The sequence below is a fragment of the Martes martes genome (assembly GCF_963455335.1).
Source record: "Martes martes genome assembly, chromosome: 5".
NCBI classification, from domain to species: Eukaryota; Metazoa; Chordata; class Mammalia; order Carnivora; family Mustelidae; genus Martes; species Martes martes.
This window is the reverse complement of record NC_137892.1, coordinates 152,337,806-152,362,587: the sequence shown is the minus strand read 5'-3', so window position 1 is coordinate 152,362,587 and position 24,782 is coordinate 152,337,806. Positions and strand designations below refer to the sequence as shown.

The window sequence follows — 24,782 nt, the reverse complement described above, 5'->3', positions numbered from 1 at the left end:
CTCAATTAGGCTTTAATTCTCTATTCTCTGTCACCCAAATAATTGCAAATCCCTGTTCCTTCGACATCGAGACTTCCAGTGCTGAGAGGAGCCAACAAAGCATAGACTTCAAACAGGACACAAGGTGTCCCAGGACGTGCCGGACTATTTGACAGAACGGCTCTCAAACAGCAAATACCTGATGCTCAATGATGAAACCAATTTTCCAGACGATGAACATGATAGAATTTTCCAGAAGAAAAATGGTTATCTCCTAGAATAACTACTAGGTCAAACGTAGTAACATTAAGCAATAACCGAAATGTTTCCCATTATCCGTCCTTACGATAACCGAAAGCAGTTTGTACTTATAGAGTCAAATACTAAAGACAAGACCGGAATGAAACAGGATACAATCTACAATTCTCCCGCCCTGAATATTTCCCTTCTGGCAGATGTGCAGCTGAACGAACTTCCCAAAGCGACTGGAGTTGTTGTTGTACACGGTCTTGGCGTTGCCAAAAGCTTCCATGATGGGGCTGTGAAAGACGTGAGGAAAACCTCCAGTTATAAAACACATAATACGTCATCAGATGTCAGTTTCAGCAGAGGCGATCTATCAATAATGTTGTGATCACTATGGACGCTGACAGATGGTCACTAGACTTACTGTGGGGATCATTTCATAAGACGCAAAATAGCTCATCCCTATGACATACACCTGAAGCTAATAGGATACTGTATGCCATTACACTTCAATAAAAATATTAATTAAAAAAAGAAAAAGTGAGGATAGCAATAAGTGTTAATTAGGGGAGATCTATAAACAGCAAGAGCATTCCTCACAAATGTCAAAATAGACAATTGCAAGAAAAATCTGAAATCAAAAGGATCTATGGTGACTATGTTTATTTACAGAAGAGCCAGATTTTCAAAGCGCTTGCTGAAATGGGTCTATAGCGCATGTCCATTTTGAAGGAGAGGTCTTACAGCTCACGAAGCTACTGAGTTCAGGCAATCACAATGGCTTATCCTTGTGCAAATTAGCTCGGGCATATATCCACAAGCCAGGGATTGCACAGAAAAAGACCCCACTTAGATTTCAGCAACTGAAAAGAGTCCCAGTCCTGGGAATTTCACATGTTTGGTGTCTGTCCTGGGGCAACTCATTTATAAGTAATTTCTCTGGGTATTCCCCACCTTTAAGATGAGGTCAGACTAGATCAGGGGGTGGCAAATGTTTCTGTAAAGAACCAGATAATAGATACTGTAGGCTTTGTCAGCCACGGGGTCTCTGTTACAACCACTCAGCTCTCTCTGCCATGGTAGCTTAAAAGCAGCTGTAAACAAAATAAATGAATGTGTCTGTGTTCTGATAAAACTTTATTTACAAAAACAGGCTGCAGGAAGAGGACAAACTTCTGAAGATGGGTGGTTTTTAATAGTTGCACAACAGCATGAATGTACTTAATGCCACGAAGCTGTACGCTGAAAAAACGTTTAAAATTATAAATTTCAGGGCGCCTGGGTGGCTCAGGGGGTTGAGCCTCTGCCTTCGACTCAGGTCATGATCCCAGGGTCTGGGGATCGAGCCCGGCATTGGGCTCTCTGCTCAGCGGGGAGCCTGCTTCCCCCTCTCTCTCTGCCTGCCTCTCTGCCTGCTTGTGATCTCTCTGTCAAAGAAATAAATAAAATCTTAAAAAAAATACAATAAAGTAAAATTATAAATTTCATGTAATACATATTTTATGACAACTGTAAGAATGCTATAACAAAAACAAAAACAGGCCATAGGTCATGGGTAGTTTGCTGACTTCTGGACTAAATTCTAAGTAACAAGATCTATAAGGTCTTTACTGGCTCTAAAATCTTACAAGACACAACTCAGACATCGGGCAAATACGTACTCCAAATAAAAATTTGGATGATACCGCACCACACAGCCCTCTTTCGAGGTTCTGAGGCTCACTGCCATCAGATGTATCACTGATCTTCTGTCCCGTGACAGGCTTTAAAAACTGCCATCTTGTCAACATGGTGGCCCCAAAGGGTGAGAAGGCCAGCAGGGGCCCCCTCCTCTCTGTGCTAAGTCCTCTGCTACACAGAAGCTGAAACTGCCGCTCAGAACAAGGCCTCTGAAAAGTGAGGCAAGGGCTCGCCGGCAAGGGGAGGCTGCAGAATGTTCCTCAGAATCGCTCACTCGCCGATTCAAACCTGGCCCGGGAAGGGGCTGGGGTGGGGGGATCAGGAACGGTCGCTCAGGTTGTTAGAAATTGCTATGTCCACGTTGGGACTTTTCCTCCAGGAATTGTAAAAGAGAAAATGGACCAACTAATTAGTAACTCATCCTTAAACGAGCCACACGGAGAGGACAGTGAATCCTGTTCGTCGGAAACAAGGAGCACGATAAAGAAATACCTGCTTTCAAGAATAGCTTGTTCGACACAGGACGTCTTCTCCTTTAAGGACAATTCCAAAGACTGTTGGCTGATGACTGATAAGAACTTGAGGATCAATTTGGTGCTTTCAGTTTTACCTGCCCCACTTTCACCGCTGAAAAACAAAATGCACAAGGTTGTTCAAATTAAAAAAAAAAAAAAGAAGAAGAAAAGAAATGAAACAAAATCCAGTTTGAGGGGCAGCTGGGTGGCTCAGTCGGTTGGGCATCTGCTCTCAGCTCAGGTAGTGGTCCCAGGGTCGCGGGATCGAGCCCCACATCCAGCTCTCTGCTCAGCGAGGAGCCTGCTTCTCCCTCTCCCTCTGCTACTCCGCCTGCTTGTGCTCGCTCTCAAATAAATAAATAAATAAATAAAAACAAAAACAGTTTAGCTAACGTCACTCCAATTGGTCCACAGGACAACAACAGTTGGAAGGTGGAACAACAGAGGTCGAAATGCCTGTCCCATGAGTCAAGTTAAAGGGCAGTGAAAGCGTGTTCTTCTGGCCACGCCCTTTCTGCTATTACGAAAGCCTCTCTGAGGTCAGAGGTCAACAGAACCCGCCTCACTAAGTTAAGGTGAGGATGGCTGTGCCTTCCACGCAAGGTCAGCCCGCACGAGCAGGGCTCCTTGTTTTGTTCGCTAGAGAATCCACACATCCCCGCGGTGCCCAGCTGCTGACAGGCACCTGGTAAATACTTGTTAGACGAACGAGCCTGCAAACAGCATCATTCTGGGAAACTGAAAGCAGGCAAATATGCTTAAACATGCAATTATTCGTAAACATGGCTGAGGAGACAAGGGAATGACCCCACTGGTCCCGGATGCACACAAAATCATGTGATTCCACACTAACCCTTGGAGAGAGGCACTAAGCACCCACGTCTGCGTCTGACATCCCGCAGAGATCCCGCTTCAGGGATGGTCGAGGGAAAGTGAACAACGCCATGCAGGGGAAGGGAGGCCAGTGTGAGAAGTAAACCAGGTTCAGGTTGCCCCTTAACAGAACCGGCAACCATGAGCCACACAAAGAGAAAGGGAGGGATCTGGGCACAAGAGCTGGAAGAGCTTGGGAAGTCCGCTAGGGGGGCGGGATTCCGGTTAGGCCCCCGGGTGCTGAGATCAGAGGTGGTGGGGAAGGAAAGTGGAGAGGGTGGGGTGTAACGGCTCAGAGGCGATCACAGGCGAGGGAAGGCGAAGACTGAGCTCATCAAGGTGTCCCGGGAAGAACATGGCTCTGGAGGGGATGTTCTGGAAGGAGCACGGGGGCCCGCAGGAGAGCTGGCGTTGTCCTGGACAAGCAAGGACGTGGACAAGAAGGCGCGGAGATCACAGAGAGAAAGAGAAACCCAGTTTTGTGTAAGATACCATGCTCAGTACCGTGGAGGCAGGGAACTTCTAACTAAAGGTGTAAGTAACAGGGGTGCCTGGGTGGCTCAGTGGGTTAAGAACTCAACTTTTGGGGCGCCTGGGTGGCTCAGTGGGTTAAAGCCTCTGCCTTCGGCTCCTGTCATGGTCTCAGGGTCCTGGGATCGAGCCCCGCATCGGGCTCTCCACTCAGCGGGGAGCCTGCTTCCTCCTCCTCTCTCTGCCTGCCTCTCTGCCTATTTGTGATCTCTGTCTGTCAAATAAATAAATAAATCTTTAAAAAAAAAAAAAAAAGAACCCAACTCTTGATTTTGGCTCAGGTCATGATTTCGGGGTCATGAAATCGAGCCTCACGTCGGGCTCCGTGCTCAGTGAGGAGTCCGCCTGCGATTCTCTCTCTCCCTCTGCCCCTCCCCCTGCTCACGCCTGCGTGCTCTCTCTAAATAAGACTTAAAGAGAAAAGAAAAAGGTGTAAGTGGGCCACGCGCAGGCGTGAGGACCGCAGCCCGAGTCTTCATGTCAAGCAAGCCAAGGGCTCCTGGGGAGCTTTGGGCACACACAAGAGACACCAGGCAGAAACACCCCCCTTGCCGCGGACACCTATCTTGAGATGATAAAGCAAAAGCCAAGAAAACCAGAGAAGGTCTTGCAGGAGCGGTTGAATCCACAGACCCGAAACGCCCTGCCGGGCGCTAGCCGAGTTAGGACAACTTCGGTTGGGTTTTCTGTGATCAGTAACCAGAAGCTTCCTAGTACAGGGCTGAGCACATACCTTCATCTTCCTCACATCACTGCCTAGACCAGTGCCCGGTGCACAGGGGGCATTTGCCAAGGATGCAGTGAAACTAAGGAAAACTGCAAGAAGAGATTTAAATAAACTTAAAAAAAAAAACAAACCAACCATTTTATTTTATTTGAGAGAGAACAAGCAGAGGGGAGGGGTAGAGGGAGAAGGAGACTCTCCACCGAGCGAGGAGCCCAACACAGGACTGGATCCCAGAAGCCCGGGATCATGACCTAAGACGAAGGCAGATGCTTAATGACTGAGGCACCCGGGCGCCCTAAGTAATTTTTGATATTTAAAAAATACATACACTTAGCCAGTCATTGTTGATTCAATTATGTTAAGACAAACAGAACCTAAAATGGCTAAATTCTCTGGTTAAAACACGTGAAGCAGAAATAAGGTAACATTACCCAAAACCACTTCTTTATCCTCCGGCACAAGGAAGTGGAAAACGTGTCGACCTCTCTTGCAGTGAGGACAGCCACCAGTGGTAACAGGGACTGAACGTGGCCAGCTGAACAAAAGGGCAGTTGAACAACAGAGCGAGAGGGATGGATAGAGACAGCTTCCACGGCTGGTGGGTAAAACCCCCCTCTTCATGGTGCACTAGGCTGTCTCTCCCAAGCCTGCCAGCTAGACGCCCTCTGTCAGGCCCAGCTCCGAGCAAAGTGACACCTGGCATAAAGTCAAGTCTCTCGGCTTTCCCTGTGGGGTTGCAAAATGAGCAGGAAGCATTCCTGTGTTCCGCCCCTACGATTCTGGGGGGCTGCTTGTTACAGCAATTAGCCTACCTTAATGAACAGAGCATGGCAAAGATACAATCACAGATCATATACCGTCCAGACTCTAAACCAGCAGGACTTGGTCGAGGAGAAGAAAATCTGGGACCCTCACTGCCATTAACCCGCTATGGATATCCACCTACAGCAACCCGCAGCTACATTTTTTCTCGCTGTATCATGCAGTCTTCAAGCATCTTTTTAAAAAATATTTATTTATTTATTTATTTGAGAGAGAAAGAGAGAGAAGCAGCACAAGCAAGGGGAGCAACAGAGGGAGAGGGAGAAGCAGACTCTCCACTGAGCAGGGACCTCCCTCCACGGGACTCGATCCCAGCACCCCGAGATCACGACCTGAGCCAAAGGCAGACGCTTAACTGACTGAGCCACCCAGGCACCCCTATTTAATTCCTGTTTTTAAAAATTTCTAGATCTCAAAAATAGGATTGCTTTGCTGTTTACTCTGAGATTATGGGTCACTATGACACACTGCTATAGTTTATCTTTGCGTTTTAAACCAACAAAGGAGGGACCAAGCTCAAATCCATTATCAACTTAAATTGAGATTCCGCTATATTGTTCTTAGCTATTTAATTGGTTCCTGTCTTCATTGTTGATTACATTTTTATAAAGATTTTATTTATTTATTTGAGAAAGAGAGAGAGAGAGAGAGAGAAAGAGTGTGAGCTCTTGAGTGTGGGGGAAGGGGAAGCAGGTTCCCCGCTGAGCAGGGAGCCCGCGCTGCAGGCCGATCCCAGGACCCTGGGATCATGACCTGAGCCGAAGGCAGACGCTTAATCGACTGAGCGACCCAGGCGCCCCAAGCACAGTCTTTAAGTCCATCTTTTTCTGATACAGAATTAAAACTTGAAACAAAAACAAAACGCAGATTTGAACAATGCTCTGCAACAGTTCTCAAACGTGGCCACACATTAGAATCAACTAATATGTCTCTGATCTGAGCCTATAGGGGTAGAATTTAATCCAGAGGATTCTACTATGAACCCAGGATTGGAAACCACTACTCTTGAAAGCAGTTTCCACACAATTCAGACAGGACCGCTCCGGGAGGGTAAAAAGGGGGGACTACTCTATTATGGAGCCATGGAAGTGTTCCATGAACAAGGCAAAGAATAAAGATACTTAAATAACTCACACATTGTTAAAACCCATAAATGTGCCAGATGTCAAGGTAACAGGCCTCTCTGCAGGCTGCATGCTTTTATGTCACCCTCCTCCACCTCACACCCCTGCCCACGTCTTCAATGTTCCCCCACGAAAACCACTGATTGAGGGTCAAACCAATGTAATCTTGGAAGCAACGGAGAAAGAGCAGATACTCCCTTCCTCCTTAAACATCCGTAAGCCTACTACGTGTCAGGCTGCTCTAAGGGCTGGAAAAGCACTAACGTGTACAATGGCACGGACAGTCTGTGATCTAGAAGCACAAAGATCTCAAACAGAGTCACAGGTATCCCCGGGGATAAGAGAACTCATGATTTAGACGGAGGGTAAAGGTTCAGTAAAGACCTTTTTTGGGGAAGGGGAGAGGCTGACATTTAGACCAAAGCGTGAGAACACACGCAGGCTCTAACTGGGTGAAACTGAAGGGAGAGGAGGGAGGCTCAGCGGGAGGACCTCGCTCTTTCCTTGGAGGAAGGAAAAGCAGCTTGCACGGCTGAAGTCCACGATAATGCAGGGGCGCTGCGGTCTCACGGAGAGGCCACTGTTCTCTAGCCAAGCATGGGACTAGTTCTTTTATTTATTTCTGATATTTATTTATTCTCTTGAGAGAGAGCGTGCACGAGAGCGCATGTGCACGAGCGGGAGGGGCAGAGGGAGAGAGAATCCCAAGCCGACTCCACGCTGAGCGCAGACCTCGGCGCAGGAATTGGCCTCACGACCCTGAGATCATGATCCTGAGATGGTGACTGAGCCGAAACCAAGAGTCAGAGCCTTAACTGACGGAACCATCCAGGAGCCCCGGACTAGTTGTTTTAAGTAGGGGAGTGGGATGGCGAGGAAGATCATGAATCACACCCCCAGACATTTTTAAGTTGCCCGTCATTATAGTGATAGGTGTATCATATAATACACATGCTATAGGTGTGTGATTTTCAGATTATTTATAAGAAGAAATACGTATCGGGTCTTCATCTTCCTTTCTGACACAGAGCTCCTAACACCCTCATTATTTCCTAAATGATGACAGCAATAAAGACATCACTTGTTACATTACGAAGTGACTTCTGGAAAGCCCCTGTGAGGGGCTGCTTGCCAGGGGAACCAACCAGAATCAGAAGGTTGGAACTTTCAATTCCTTCCCCCCACACTGACCTTTGGGGAGTGGGGAGGGGCTGGAAATTGAATTCAATACGAAGAGTCAAGGATTTAATCGATCATCCTATGCAATGAAGCCCACATAGAAATCCAGAGGACGGGGTGGGAGGTGCCGTTGAGAAAGCTTCCGGGTGGGTGAATACAAAGAGGGGAGCGGAGGGCCCTTCCCCTGTACCTTGCCCTGTACAGCTCTCCCAGCTCTTCATGAGTTATATCCTCTTACAATCAACCAGTAATCCAGTAAGTAAACTGGTTTCCTGAGTTCTGTGAACCGTTCTAGCAAATTCATCAAAGTGGCAAGGGGGTCGGTTGGAACCTCCAATCTACGGCCATCCGAAGCGCAGGCGACAATTTGGACGTGTGACTGGCATCTGAATTGGGGTGGGGGGGCAGTCTTGTAGGATGGATCCCTTCACCTGTGGGATCTGACATCATCTCCAGGCAGAGAATGTCAGCGTTGAGTCACCTGCTTGGTGATACGGAGACTACGACAGAGCCCACCTGTGACCGAGAGCCATGATCTGCGTAGCCACGTACGTACGTCCTTGCTAATCCTCACCACAGAACTATAAAGCCAAATTTAAGACGACACACTATTAACACCCCCCAAATCCAAATTAACTGGGCTGATTTTAGCCCACCGGTTAATGTCATTTTGCCCAAGCTGAGGGGCTCTTTGTGCTGGGACCGTCTCACTGCTTGTGCGAGGAGCCCGGGAGCCCCACCACGGGCTACGTGGTGACTCCCTCGCTCCACCTCCCGCCTTTCTTCTCGCCGCCGTGGAACAGTAACTCGTGCGGCAATGACGATGTTATTTCACCGTCACTTGCAGCACACACATCCCTTACATATCCAGTCCTACATTTTTCTCATTAGCCCACGGCAATTAGAGTCCCAAACCTTGGCGCCAACAGGACTGCGAACACAAACATGGGCTACGGAGAACACATGGGCATCGAGATGAGCCCAAATGAGCTTAGACTGTTAAAACAAAACAAAACAAAACAAACTATGATAACGAAAAGGAGGAAGGAAAATAACCCAACGCACTGACAGGGGCCTCCTAGGCCATATTAAAAGTTTGTTGTTTTTTTCAAGATTTTATTTATTTGATAGAGAGAGACACAGCGAGAGAGGGAAGGCAAGCAGGGGGAGTGGGAGAGGGAGAAGCAGGCTTTTGCCAAGCAGGGAGCCCGAAGCGGGGCTCGATCCCAGGACCCTGGGGATCCTGACCTGAGCTGAAGGCAGACACTTAACGACTGAGCCACCCAGGTGCCCCCACAGTAAAAGTTCTGAGACGATTTCATAGGCAAAATCAAAGTCACAAAGCCGTGTTTAAGCAGGAGAGTGTCATGTTCAGGTTCAAGGTTTTAAAGAATCACTCTGTGTGGAGTAGGGGATGGAGTGAATGCACAGAAAGAGGAGGGAGAGAGAGATGAGGGTAGAAGGGTAGTGACGGGGGCGGGGACAGCAGGGACATGAAGTGAGAGGCCGCAGGAAAGACCGCACGAGGGACAACAGGCGGGTGAAGGGAAACCTCCTGCTCGCCCGGGAGCTTCCCAGCGGGTGATCTGAGCATCATGACACGGGCGCGCACGTCTGTCACAAACCACTGAGCCGTCTACATAAGGTCAGTACGCTTTACTGTGCGGACTTCTACCTCCATGGGGGCCAGGGGTTGGGGGCGGAGGCGCAGATGGAGGAGAAGGACTTCTCGCTCCAAGAAGGACTTCTTGCTCTCAGGCTTGCGAGCCAGTAGGAGGGAGAGTCCAACTTGCTGAGAACGAGACCATCGGAGGAGGAATACACTTCTGGGAGAAACGCAGCATGAATCTAGGACACGTCACCCTTGAGATGCCCACGAGACATCTCTGATGCAACGTCACGGGCACCCGGACACACGTCTGGAACTTTGAGGAGAAACCGCTGGATGGGGCTTAGGGATGGGTGCAGGGGGAGGCGTCTAAGACCAGGGAGTTCTGCAGACCTGAGAGGGGAAGGCTGGGGGGAGATGAGCCGTGAAGGAGTGCGGACGGCCCGGAGAACCAGGGAGAGACCCAGAGTGATGGCGCTCCATGGAGAGGACAGGGACTACCTTCCATATCCTAATGACGCTTGTTTTTCCAAATGTCTATGTTTTGGCAAGTGCTTCTGTGCCCTTCCTCCCCTCTGTGCCAGCCATATTCCTACACATTCTTTGGCTCACAATCCCATATCACTTCCTCTGTGGAGCGTGGTCTGAATTCCTTCCTGAGATCTACCACCACCTCCTCCGAGCAGCCACGGACCTAGTTCCATGACAGCATTTGACAGCTTGTACTGAAATCAGTGAGTTACATCAGTTTCTTCCCATCAGAAAAGAAGTTCCTAACAGCAACGACTGGATTTTATTATTATTATTTTTTAACTGCTGAAGTCTAGCCCAGTAACCCGCCCTATTACGTGAGCATGAGGCCTGCTTCAAGTCCTGTTCAGGCTGGTGCCTTTCTAACCCTGGATGGCAAGTTTTGCTCACTCTTCCAGTTTGATCATTTATAAGTAGAGTCTTAGAACTAGAAAACTGAACATCTAATTATCCATTAGGTGGATAATCGATCCCATTTTGGGAAACCAAACAGGCCAAGCAAAGCAAAGGTCCCAAATCCACAGCTGCTCTGTGTATCTATGGTTGGACTGACAGCTGTTGAATGCTGGCCCTCTCCCAGACACTGTCCCGGGCGACTAACTTCATAGTGGATTAGCCACACAGGTCTTACTCACACTACAGATCTTAAAAGGTCAGAGGTACCAATAGACTATAATAGCCCCACCTGCCCCATCAATGTATGAGGAGTCCAAGTCAATGTAAAATGCACCAGATCAACCAAGATCAAATGCTGATCTTGCCAGTTAGACAAAAAAAAAAAAAAAATTCAATTTTTCAGTAGGTTTTAAAAACTGTAATAGCATAAGCATTTGCTTAAATGTGCACCGAAAGGTAAAACGAAAGCCTGGGAGAGCTGACAAGCTTGAAAGTGAGACCAACCCAAGAAGCTCGGACTAGAAACCTAGAGATCTGGCACTGCTACAAGGAGCTGGGGACTTTGACCACGTGACCTAGGCTCGTGAAGGGAGGGGGAAAATAGATCTCTGAAGTCCTCTCTTACCTAATTCCAAACAGGCCTATTTTCTGGTTGTGAAAGGTTTTCACAGGCGTAAAACACGTTGAATCCACTAGGGGGCAGATTACGCCCGTGGAAATCTAGCTACAGTCCCCTACGCGGTTCATTTTCAGACTCAATTTTCTCTAAATTCCCACAGCCCAACCCCCACTGAAAACAACAACAACAACAAAACCTGCCAGAGAGATTTATTAAACGAGACACATTTTAATGAGAACTGTATTCTTAAAGACTCTGTTTCCTGAGTTAAATTTAGCTAAATACAGAAGTAAACACAGTTACTCCGTCACACAATGGGGGCTTTCTATTTGGGATACACCCCCCTCCACCTCCCACCTTATTTTTAAATACCGCAGTCTTTGGCATGAAAATGCCAACCCCTTTCCGTTTTATTACACATACACACACACATATGCACAATGACCTCATTTGATTTTCCTCTTTCTTCCTAAGCTACTCCGTCTAGCAAGCGATCTATGAGTCATCCTCTCATTTTTCCCATTGAACGTAAGCAACACAAGCAATTATCAATGGCAAATATTTAGGTATCTAAGTATGGGATACAATTTGACCTTCTTAAAAATACATCACGTTTTCTTTCTTTCTGTTAATCTTATTTAATTATAACCTGTATGCTGAAATGGGGACCTTACATTCTAACCTCTGAGCTTTGGTTAAATTCCCTGCAACAGTCTACACACAGGGCTTCCAGACATGAGGCAAGTTTCTTTATTGGAAATGGGACCCTTGAAAGCACTCCCCCCCCCCCTTTTAAATTTATTAAATAGGTTCATTTTGAAGAATTACAAGTCATAATGATTCATTTACTTAACTAAATGCATAGCTGCTCTCTCCAAGGTATTTGCACAGCTCAGGACATTAGCACGATCCAAACGATTAACAAAAGAGTGTATCTGCTCAGATGCTCGCCTCCCCTCAGAGAGGCAGAGAGAGGTAGAATGGAAAAGGCGAACACCTGTTGCTCTACTCATGCAATTCTGATTTGTTGTAAAAGCAAGGACCCAAGCACCAGTGTAATGGGCAAAAGCCCTCAGAAAGAAGAATATAATCCCGAAGTCATTTTCCTGTGTGTGGCTCCTACAGATACTAACAAGCAGCCACATACATCAAAGGGCTGTTGGAAGGTTAATGCCTGAATGAGATGACGTTGGAAACGTTCCTGGCACCGTGTCCAAAACACACCAAGCCTTCAGAAACCATTGGCGTAGTCCTCTTCAAACAGGTGCCACGTGGGACCCTGTGTTTCCCAAATGTCCTCAGCTGAGGGGAGTGGGGGGCTGTGATTCCCATCCCTAGGGTTTCAGTGAGGGCCATCCTCTGGCATGTCTGCCAGTCCCTCCACCCCGTCCCTTCCCCGCCACAGAAGCTGAGGTGGCTTCCCCGACAGGTGACCAGGGGAAAGGGCTGGTCTGCTCCTCACCAGCTGGGAACTGGTTTCCCGCTGTGATCGTGGCCACCATTTACCTGCCTGTACCCCAGTCGGGTGCTTTGGCCTAACTGGGGACTTCGATGTTAGCCAGCCCAGTTGGGTTCAAGTCTAAAGCGGACATACGGCCCTGCACCTGTCTGAACTTCCGCTGGATCAGAAATTCGGAGGGGAGAGGAGGGTCTTATTCATCATCCCACTGAAATCCAAAATGCCTCATCCTTTCCTCTTGAAATAGTGTAATTATTTTGCCACAAGTTGGGACTAGAAAGCCACCTATAACAGAAGTCAAAATCTTTCCCACCAACCGGCGAGGTACACTACAGGCATTCAGGGATAGCCGTGCCCGTGAGCAGGAATGAGGGCGTGTCCGGGCACTCCACGGAAACGTCAGGGAAAGTGAGGCCCAGCACATCGGCTCTGGGTTCTACCCATGGGTGCTCTGAGCACCACTAGAACATGATTCTGATATAAAGAATAAAGAAGATCCAACTGGATGTCACTAGACATTTTAAATTTGAAAGAACAACACACTTTCTTTCCAATTGCAGTATATGTGCTGCTGGCGGGAGCACATTTTCTTAAATCCACAGAAGGACGATGCCACAATGGAATAAACCAAAGAATAATTAAGGGAAATTAAAAAAAAAAAAAAAGAAAGAAAAATGGAAGAAATATTCTGAGGCCAAGAGCCAACAAATGTGGCATGTCTTGCTTTCTTCTAAGTGAGCTTGGGTCTTTGGAAAGATGTACTTATCAAGCTATTCGAAACAGAAATCCCATCTGAGGAACTCAGGTACCTACTAAACATTTTTCTCATTCACCTTTAAGCGGGTTTCATGTCCTGGGGCTGCCTGGGAAGGCGCCACTGGTCCAGCGGGCAGTGGTTGGGCTCCTGACACCAGCTTCCCGTGTGGCCCCCTGCCCAGCCCTCTGCCAGCCTCACAGCGGCCCGGTTACCTGATGAGGACACACTGGTTGTCGTGGCGTTTCCACAGGCATCGGTAGCACTCGTTGGCGACGGCAAAGACGTGGGGGGGGAGCTCCCCCAGGTGGCACCTGCTGTAGCGCTCCATGGTGGCCCGCTCATACAGCCCGGCGATGGTCTTGTAGGGGTTCACCGAGGCAATGATGGAGCCGATGTAAGTCTGCAGCACACGGGGCGGGGAGACAGAAGGATGCCGGGTTACATGCGGTATGGGTGGCCGGGGTCGGGGGTGGGGTGCAGGACTAGGGTGTGTCACCTCACTCACGGAGACAGAAGAGGCTGGATTCAGCTTCATGCTGCTCAACGCTCTGAAGGGGAAGGGCCTGCCACACCTCCCCAAAGCCCCCCTGTCGCCAACTTTAACAGAATCCACCTGACTCTGCTTGAAGAGGAAAGACAGGGCTCCCCTCTGCATATGTTTTTCCTACACCTTTTGGTACAGAATCTTGTCATTCTATCCAAATAAATGGAGCCATTTCCAAGAGGACTCGCAGTGACAGGTAAACCACAGCAGCCCAGGCCCAAATCCCTGTTCCCGGTGACCTCCTCATCCCGTGCCGGGTACAAAGGACAATCCACGGCCTGGCTCCTTCCTCATCAGGCAGCTCTCAGGAAAGAGCAAGATTAAGAAAGAACGTGAGCCGGGGGAAAGAGGAACGGAGAGTTTAATGGGTTCAGAGCTTCTGTTTAAGACTGTGAGATGTTTCAGGGGCACCTGGGTGGCTCAGTGGGTTAAAGCCTCTGCCTTCGCCTCAGGTCATGATCTCAGGGTCCTGGAATCAAGCCCCGCATTGGGCTCTCTGCTCAGCAGGGAGCCTGCTTCCCCCTCTCTCTCTGCCTGCCTCTCTGCCTACTTGTGATTTCTCTATCAAATAAATAAATTAAATTAAAAAAAAAAGATTGTGAGAAGATTCTAGAGTTTGTGGTTATAGTTACACAACCCTGCAGATGCACTGGACAGTACACCTAAAAACAGTCAAAATGGTAAATTTTATGTTATGTATCTTTAACCCTTTAAAACAATATCAAGACCATTTTGAAAATTCTGGACACCACAGAAGTGGTCTGGAACTGAGATACCTGACCATCTTCCCCTTCTGGAACAAAATCCGGGCCAGAAATTAAGCAAACTCTTCAGAGCAGCAAAGCAAAGAGGCTATACCTATTAACACACAAGGCCTGCTGCCCTGTCCATATGGACCAAACTTGTTCTCTTGGATTTCTGCAGGGAACATTAATGGTGTTTGATGACCAGGTTTCCAGCCTCAGACACAGTGGCAGCAGCAGACTGCCGGGGTGGAGGCAGGCTGCCGTAACCACCACCACCTTTGACGGTTCACATGCACTGTGCCACGTGCTGCACTCAGCCCTCCAAAATTCCTGTGTTGAAGCTTGAACCCCCAATACCTCGGAATGGGACTGTCATTGGAGCGAAGGCCTCTAAGGAGATGATTACATTAAAGTGAGGCTCTTCCGGTAAGCCCTAATCCAATCTGACTGCCCTCCTTTTAGGAAGAAACGTGGACGCTGGAAGAAACACCAGAGATGTGTGTGTGTACATAGAGACCATTTGAGGACACAGTAAGATGGCAGCCATTTGCAAGGCAAGGAAGGAGCCCTCAGGAGATGCCAACCCAGCCAACACCTTGACCTTGGACCTCTAGCTTCCAGAACTATGAGAAAATCACTGTCTGTTTAAGCCACCCAGTCAGTAATATTTTGTTATGACCCCCCCGAGCTGATCCACACGGGGGGGCCTGACCCTTTCACATTCACAATAACTTAAGGAGCTTCACAATACTACTACCCTGATTTTCCAGAGGAGGAAACAGGCATAGTGATGGTGTTGTGTTCGCCCATGTGGCCAGGAAGTGGTAGAGGGGAGATGTGAACCCAAGCAACCCAACTGCAGAGGCTTCTCATATCCCTTGGCAAGGCACAGCAATGCAGTGCAGGGAAAGGAAAAGCAAGCAACTCGAAGCAGAGAGTCCTAACATCCCGAGAGCATCTGTACCACATTGTGACAATCTGTACTCATTTACAGTCACAGGGACTGCCAGGAATGCCCAGCAAAGTATCAAATGCTCCATGGAACAAGCTTCAAACGTAAGGAGTTTACATTTTAGAAATATCTGAACCAAAAAAGTTAAAAACATAAGAGTTATTATCACATGACGAATGACTCCGCTCCTAGATATTTAGCCAAAAGAACTAAAAACAAGTGCAGCATTATTCACACCAGCCTAAAGGTCAAACCACACAGATGTCAATTACCCGATGGGCGGGTCAACCAGGTGTGGTGCACCCATACAATGGACTATTATTCCGCCCCACAAAGCAATAAAATACCTATGTGTGCTACTGTGGGGATGAACCCTGACAACATCACACCAAGGTGAGGAAGCCGGACATTGAAGTTCCCATACATATCCGGAAAAGGTAAACCCATAAAGACAGGTTGGGGTAGTTAATATAGTCAGGGGGAGGAGGCAGAAATGGGGGGGGGGTGGGGACTGCTTAGTGGATATAGGGTATCCATTTGGGGTGATGAAAATACTTCGGAACAAGACAAGAGACTGACTGTACAACATTGTGAATGTCCTAAATACACTGAATTGCATATTTTAACATGGTTAATCTTCTGTTATGGTAAGTTCACCTCCATTTAAAAAAGAAAAAGATAGAGTGCATTAGTGGGTAAATGTTCAGGTCTTTGGAAACCTCAGCTTGCCAGAAAGTCCATTTTCCCCAACCAGGGCACTGTGGAAAAGATCTGGCCATAAAGAAAGATGGAAACTGCTTTTTCCTCTGGGGAAGGTGTGTCCTACTTTTTTTTTTTTTTTTTTTAGTATTTTATTTATTTATTTGACAGAAATCACAAGTAGGCAGAGAGGCAAGCAGAGAGAGAGGAAGGGAAGCAGGCTCCCCGCTAAGCAGAGAGCCTGATGCGGGACTCGATCCCAGGACCCTGAGATCATGACCTAAGCCGAAGGCAGAGGCTTAACCCACTGAGCCACCCAGGCGCCCAGTGTGTCCTACTTCTAAAGGAAACAGAGAACCATCTGATTCCCTGGAGGACACATTCATCTTCCATCAATGCTTTGACCACAGGTGCTGGTGCCTTCCTTCATGTCAGCTGTTTGCAGGGGTGAAGGAGGTAGGCGGGTAGTGCTTGAGGCTCTGGGTGTCTTGCCCCTTCCATTACTTTGTCTAAAATGTCAAACCTGCTTCTACCTTTTGGTAGCTGTATGATTATTTTTTAAGTTTTTTTATTTTCAAGTAATTTCTACAGCCAACGTGGGGCTCAAACTCATGACCCTGAGATCAAGAGTTGCATGCTCTTTTGACTGAGCCAGCCAGCTGCCCCGACTATTATTTATATTCTGGAAATAATCAAAACTCAAAAAAAAAATCATTTTCTTCTGTTGAAATATGGTCTTACTTTTTTCCTACTTCGGCAGAAATAAGGACACTTAATGCCTCCCCTCTTAAAACAGCAAGGTAGGCACACTGCAATCCTCTTTCTCAGTTACAAATAAAATTTAAAAGTCACAAGGTATTATGCTGAGAATTAAATATCATCAATATTAGGATATTAACCCATTATTAACACACTTTCTTAAAAATGATATACCTTGGAACACCTGGTTGGCTCAGTCAGTAGAGCTTGCAACTCTTGCTGGGCTGTGAGTTCAAGCCCCACATTGGGCATGGAGCTTATTTAAAAAAAAACAAAAACAAAACCCAAAATTTAAAAAAATGATATGCCCAGCCTGTGTCTTAAAAATTTTGCACACCTTGTCATAACACGTTTGTTTGGCTGTTCTTAAATTTGGGGAGATAAGCCTTTCTTTTAAAAAAGTACTGATTTACTCATAAAGAGTGTCATAACCTTTCCACAAGAGCTTTATTTAGAAAGTGATTATTTTGGTCAAAACCTCATGCTACCCCATCCTGGTTGGGCAACCCCACTGGTCATACAGCGTGGCTTAAGAGATCACTCATCCCGGAAGCGTGGAGGATATGGTTTTTGTAGGGGGGTAGGAAATTCAAGGGCACTAAATGCTTGTTAGCAAAGCTGAAGCTGGAACATCCAAAATGGTCTTAGGCCTGGTCTTCTTTTTAAGTAATTTATATCACACTTTGCCCAGTGCAACAGCTGTAAAGTGGTTCAGAACAACAACGTGGTTGGAGGCTATGGCAGTTCCCAACAGCACGCTCATGCCCCCTCCCCAGTCCCCACCCTGCAGTGATTCTAGAGGAGGAAGCCAGATGTTCAGCACAGTGGCACCCTGCAGAACTGGCCGTCATGCCTGGTGGACCCACCAGTGCATCACGAGACCTTTCCCCATGAGCCCAGTCACTGCCACGCAGTCAGAGCTGGCCTGTGGACTGAGACCCCACGGTGTCTCTGGTCTGTTGGCTGAGACCCCACTGTGCCTCTGGCTCACAAGATCATTCCAACACATCTACAGGTTGCTCCACTGTTGAGTTACCATCCTGACTTCAAGACAGAAGAAAACCACGCATACCGTGAAAGAGAACGCTTTCACCAAGAACCTCGAAAGGCACATAATTTGTGGGAAAAAACAAAAATCCAAAGTTGGTTTAGTTATAAGACACTATTCATGCCAAAGGACTGCCATGGCTCTGGTGGTTGGATGCTTTTCCTACAACAATATTGATCTTCATGTCTGACTTCCCCAACAAGATGTTGAAAATACGTTCCTCATCTTTCAATCTCGTCAACTGCACCATGTGGTCCCTTATTATACACTGTTGAGAAATTACAAGTTCTGTGTAAATATTACTAAAAATAGCCTTTCACTACTGTATGCAAGAAAGCCTGATTTTCCCCATTTTGATGGAAAACTTCTGGAAACATACAGCATGTGCCTTTGTGTTTTCAAAACCAGGTGAGTGTACCTAATCTACGCTTTAAAGGATTTTTGGTCTTATTCAGTCTCTCAGCCTGTAACAATGACGCCCACACTGAATGAGGCAGACACGGTCTTCTTGTCTCCACCAACACCAAGCCCAGATCCTGAGCTCGCGATGGCTTCTCCAGACTGCAGCTTCTCAGCCTTCCCACGCACCCCAGGGCTCCAAATCTCCGTGGAATAAAAGGCTGAAGCCTTCTCCTTCTGAGACTGCGGTGTTGGAGAAATGGCGGAAGGTGCTGGAAGAGTCTGCAGGTAAGAGATTACTTTGCTGTATAGTTAAAAGGAAGATACCAAGCCAGGCTTTTACTCTACTTGCATTGCACACACCACATAACGCATGAAATGAAGACACACATTCAAAACGATCTGCGTTTCAACTGCTTAAAACTTTCAGCTTTAAGGTTAAGATAAGAGCACTTTGGGGGTTCCTGGGTGGCTCAGTGGGTTAAAGTCTCTGCCTTTGGCTCAGGGCATGATCCTGGGGTCCTGGTATCGAGCCCCAAGTCGGACTCTCTGCTTGGCAGGGAGCCTGCTTCCTCCTCTCTCTCTGCCTGCCTGTATGCCTACTTGTGATCTCTGTCAAATGAATAAATAAAATATATATATATAAAAAGAGCACTTTGGCAGGTGTGACCGTTCACACCCCCTGAACACTTGCATATCTTTAAGCCAGATGAAGAGTTGAATTCCTCTGTCTCCATAATGTCCAGGAGCCTTCCTGCCAGGTGCAGAGAGATCAGTTAAATCTAAAATAGCTGCGCCAGATTTTAAAAGATCAAGCGCTTAGTGGTATATGGAGACATTCCACCGTGGCTCTTAGAATGCAGGTACTCCTGTTGGGGTCCTTCCTACTTTGTAGTAGAGACTTCTAACATATAAAATATATAATCTAAGAAAAGAGAAAATCCCTCCAGTTCAGGCCATATTAAACACTCTAAGCAGAGAGAGCTAACCTACATGTATTTATAACAGGTCTTGAATCTGTTCAAGGTTTTCCTTAAATCCATGTTCTCCAAGCACTTTATTTTCTTTGCTGTAGTCCTACAGAGTGAAGAATAGTTTTTCAAACTTCATATTCTCCAGGGGTTTTATTTTTATTTTTTTAAAAGATTTTATTTATTTATGACAGAGAGAGAGAGATCACAAGTAGGCAGAGAGGCAGGCAGAGAGAGAGGAGGAAGCAGGCTCCCCGCTGAGCAGAGAGCCCGATGTGGGGCTCGATCCCAGGACCCTCAGATCAGGACCTGAGCCGAAGGCAGAGGCTTTAACCCACTGAGCCACCCAGTGCCCTCCAGGGTTTTTAAAAAATGTTACGCAACAGATAAAAGGTGTTAGCAATCCAGGTATCCATCAAAGGAAGAATGGCTAAGTAATATGTAGTATACACATACTGTGGAGTACTATTCAGTCTTGAAAAGGAAGGAAATTCTGACACACACAACATGGATGAGCCCTAAAGACATTAAGCTAAGTGAAATAAATTGGTCCCAAAGGACAAATGTTGTATGATTCCACTGAAATCATGTACCTAGCGCAGTCAAATTCACAGAAACAGAAGGTGGAATGACAGCTGCCACGGGCTGGCATGAGTGGGGGATGGGCTTGTTTCTTTTTCTAAGATTTTTTTTTAAATTTTTTTTTATATTTTATTTATTCATTTGACAGAGTGAGACCGCAAGTAGGCAGAGCAACAGACAGAGAGAGAGGGGGAAGCATGCCCCCCGCTGAGCAGAGAGCCCGATGTGGGGCTCGATCCCAGGACCCTGGGATCATGACCTGAGCCGAAGGCAGAGGCTCTAACCCACTGAGCCACCCAGGCGCCCCTAAGATTTTTTTTTTTAAAGCGAGAGCACGTGCACATGAGGATGTGCACACGTGAGTGGGGGAAGGGGCAAAGGGAGGGATTCTTCAAGCAGACTCCTGGCTGAACGCAGAGCCTGACATGGGGCTCGATCCCATGACCCATGAGCTAATGATCTGAACTGAAACCAAGAGCCAGACGCTCAACTGAATGAGCCACTCAGTTCTGGAAGATTTAAGAGTTCTAAAAGGTTCGCAACCATGTGAACGTACATAACACTACTGAACTCTACACTTCAGAATGGTTAGGATGATACAGTTTGCATGTATTTGGTGACAATTACACATTTTAAAAATTAAAAAGATACTGATATTGCAAAGTTTGGTATTGATAGAGTACATTAATCTCTTTTTTATAATATCAAGGAGAGACCTGAAAGCAAGCACAGAATGAAGAGTAAATTAAGAGTAAAAATTAAGAGTAAACAAGAAGCATCACACTCCATTTTCAGACATGTACCTTCAAATTTTAACCCAAATTGAGAACAAAAATATTCCAGTGACAAATTACAGACTGTTTAGTAAGGGAGAAGGCAAAAGGCATTTAGATTTTCAGGGACAAAATAATCTAATTAGAGCTCAAATAAATAAATACATAGCAGTAAATTCAACAAATGGGCTCCCAAACATGGGGACAGCAAACAACCAGGCTTAATTTGAACTAAACTCAATAATCTGACACTTTAAAAAAAAAAAAGAAAAGGAAGAAAAAGAGTAAAGAATATGTAAAATGTGTGTCTAGTATACACAGAGAACCCATTTTTAAAAAATGTTTTAAAGCTATTTTATTATTTTTTTAAAGTTTTATTTATTTTAGAGAAGGAGAGAGCATGAGTGGGGGGGGGCAGGCAGAGAGAAAACCCCAACCAGACTCCACACTGTGTGCAGAGCCCACCACCAGGCTCAATCTCACGACCCTGAGATCAGGACCTGAACCAAAACCAAGAGTCAGACGCTTAACCAACTGTACTACCCAGGCATCCTTATTTTTATTTTTTAAGATTACAGGAAACCTTGTCTCATTTAGCATTAAAAATGCCTCTCTATAACTAGAATTTAAGTAAAATTTAATAATCAATTAATTTTAAAAATGCCTGTCTAATATAAGACCTCCATTTTGTACCAGAGGTTAATTAGGCTCTTAAAGCATGAATGCACGAGCTTTACCACTTCACCTTCTCACTAATGGCCTAAGTCATTACTTAAAAGGCTTGTCACCAGATTTTTAAATGACAAGCCTGCATATTCCCAAACCAACTTTCTCTGACATTTCATAATTGGGGGGCACAGAGGACAATCCGACCCACAGAGACACATCTTCACAGCCCTCACCTGCTCCAACACAACCTTGAGACGTGGGACGGCCAAAGGCCACTGTTCAGCCTCCTCTGACAGACAAGGGACTGGTTAACTGCTGCCCCTACAGTCACAGCGCCGGTGAGTGAGATCAAGGACAGCAACCCGGGCTCCCAGTATGCCACACTGGGGGTCTGAGGTGGCCCCCTCCACCGCTCACCCATATATGCAACAGGAATTATCTCAGACTCTGTCCAGCTCATCACCAGGGGCCAATGGCTCTGTCTTGCACGTTTGTTCTACTTTCAATGAACTCTAGACTCTATGTCCTTCCCTCCAACTCCTACCTCAGCCTCACTCAGATTTTCATAAAAGCTGCCTTCCTCACTGATTTCCAACGTGGACTTGTGTGTTCAGTCCAAGCTCCATGCTTGACCATGACACTCTAAGATGACAACTCTCCCGCTCAGAGCCCTCCAACAAGTCCCACCGTCTTCAGGGTCACTCAACTGGCATCTCTGAGAAGACAGTCTGAGTGGCTCCCAAAAGGTGAGCGAACAGCCTGAATCCTCATGAATTATTCTCCTAACACCTACAGAAGCTGGGGTGGGGGAGGGGCTTCAGTTACTTACTGAGTTTTCACTGTCGGTGCCCATGTTCGTGCCAAGTGGCACTTTCGAACCTCCGTAAAACAGAAGTGTAAAACAACATGGCAACGACAACAGCAGTCGTCCCTGATAGCTTGTTCAAAGGAGGACAAATCAGGTGAAATCCGAGAGGTCTATTAGCAAAAATAATTACAGCCAAGGCCATCTTATTCTTCCCCCACTACCATAAAACATATCACTCTGCATGGGTTACTGTATTACTAAAACAAACGGGTAAGAGAGTCACTGAATTAGCCAAGTTCAAATGTCACCATTAGCCAAGTTCAAATGTACTATAAGTAAAAATGGTGACTGGCAAGCGAAGGGGGTCAAAGAAGAGCCTTGTTTTAAGTTAAGTACCAAGGGAAGCAAAGATCACTTGGTAAGAAATCCCGAGAGCTGTGAGACACATTAGTTACGTGTTATACCATTTATCCCTCCACAAAAAGGTATTTCTACCGTTTCCGAAACCGCCATGATGACGTCATGCAGTTTCAGACTCTGGACCCATGAAGCTCTCAAACACGAGGCGGGACCAGGTACTGGCCTCTTCATATCGGATTCAAATTCCACCAGAATAAAGAGCTTGGTCATTTGAATGGCTTTTCAGAAACAGAGAGGATGTTCTATTTTGAAGCACATAACAAATTTTTCTAGTCAGAAAAGTTCCACATAACTCACCAAAAAATACATTTCCTTGCCCGCTTTAATAATCTGAAACAGCTGTCGCACATGTTGCTTAAAAAAATGTTGGAAGAAACTCACTGCATTTCTTCAATCCAAAGTCTACCAATTCTAGATTTTCAAAAGGCGTCAGGCTGTAATGCCTAGTGGGTCACCCCCCCCCCACCCAAAGGAACAGGTAGAAGTCAGAAAACTAAAAGTGACCCGGGGGCCTCAGATGCTCTCTGCTTTGAGATACAGAGGGCTCCGTGCCACGGTTAGGAAGGCACTACTCAACCACGGGAGCGAACGGTCTACGCAACAAGGTCTGGTCATCAGAACCCAAGAGGACCCCAGCCTGGAGCTACGTTCCCTGAACACTGCTTGAGGGATTCTGTTCCATCATAAACACACGTCCTCTGTCACCCCACATGACGGCTGCATGAGAGAATGACATAAATCAGGGGTATTTATTGTTCCTGTTAATGAAAATAAAAACCACAACCGCTTTTCATCATGGGATCGTGAACGTGGCTGGATGTGGAAACAGGTGCAACTGACACGCACTAGGAAAATCCGCTCAAGTCAGGGCCGTGCCATGCCTTCCTAAAGCAAAAACTTAAGAAGGGGGAATCGTAAGCCATATTTATTTCCCATTCACCATTCCCTCCTTTCCTTCCCTCTGGATCATCTCAGCTCCGTACAGCAGTATCTTTATCCTGGATGGAGCTTCATCCACATGCCCACAGATCCACACACCCAGCGGGGCACGGACACCTTCATTCCGATGGCCCTTAGCTCTGACTCACATGGGCAAGGCTGAGCTCCCCAAAACACCGATTTCTTTTCACTTAGTGACATCTTATTTTGAAGATGTTATTTATTTACTGAGAGAGTGAGAGCGAGAGAGAGCGAGTGCACACATGCAAGTTGGGGGAGGGGCACAGGGAGAGACAGAACCTCAAGCCAACTCCGTGCAGAGTGTGAAGCCTGACACGGGCTCAACGTCACAACCCTGAGATCATGACCTGAGTCGAAATCAAGAACAGACGCTTCACTGACAGACACATCCAGGCCCCCCTCACTTCGTGGCATCTTGACCAAAGCACCATGGTCAGCCCAAATGGCTAATCCAGAAATCTGGGAGTCATCCTGTAGACATTGCCTATTTGCCCCCAAACCCTATCAAACACTTTCCTTCTTCCTCTCAGTATCCTTCATACAAAAGCTCTCCCCAGACTGGCTTAGAACCCTGTCATTTCCCATCCAGATTGCTGGTCCTAGACGGGGATGCCCCCCGCACTCACCCACCACCCTGCAGCCAGAGGGAGTTCTCCCAGAACTCGTGTTTAAAGCTGTCCCATACAGCCGTCACAAGTATATTCAAACTCATCCACTTACACACGGAGCCCTTCCTCACCTGCTCTTGACCATCTTGCCAGACAGCGGCATATCCCATTTCAGCATCTTGAATGTCCTGCAGTTGGACAAATGCTACCCCCGCTAGTTCGTGTCTTGGCACCTGCTGATCTTCTGCTAGAAATGAGCCAGCCTCCCTCTTGGTCAAATTCCCCTATCAAAACTCAGCACGAGCAGTGCCTCTGCTGGCAACTGCTCTCTGACCCCTCCTTCTTTCCTCCCTTGGATGCTCATTCATTATGTCTCGAGTACTTTCATCACACTCACTGTCACCCTGAGCAATTGTCAGTGGCTTGCTTGTGTCCTTCCCCAGTGAACTGTGAGGTCTTGGAGGGGCGGTGCCTTTCATTCATCTAATCTTTCAGGGAACAATTACTGTGAACGAGAGTAATTTTGCATCCTTGGAGCTTAGCACTCAGTCCAGCACACAAGCAGGGCTGCATCCATGTAGACAGCTGGTGGCGGGTGGGGGGGCATGTGATTTGAGGACAAATCCACCAAATAAATTCATGTTTTAACTGGGTTCTAGTGCTCTATGTCCAATACGTACTACATAAAAAAACTACTACATAAAATCCTACTACTACACACAAAAAAACACAAAAAACTGCTTGCCATCATTATCCAACTAAACAATTTTAAAACATTTTTAAACAATTAAAAAAAA

The 24,782-nt window shown here is 46.8% G+C and overlaps 1 protein-coding gene across 1 annotated transcript in view; it reads right to left on the bottom strand.

Moving 5' to 3' along the window:
- Nucleotides 1–355: 355 nt before the first annotated feature.
- LOC308343375 (unconventional myosin-X-like) overlaps nt 356–24,782 on the bottom strand; it is a gene marked incomplete at its 3' end in the record, with an annotated part of 119,648 nt that continues 95,221 nt past the window's right edge. The window contains exons 4-6 of the mRNA XM_080804376.1: nt 13,260–13,447; nt 2,398–2,532; nt 356–518 (exon numbers count right to left, since the gene is read on the bottom strand). Of these exons, the coding sequence (XP_080660502.1) occupies nt 356–518; nt 2,398–2,532; nt 13,260–13,447 (486 nt within the window). The remainder of the gene's footprint in view (nt 519–2,397; nt 2,533–13,259; nt 13,448–24,782) is intronic.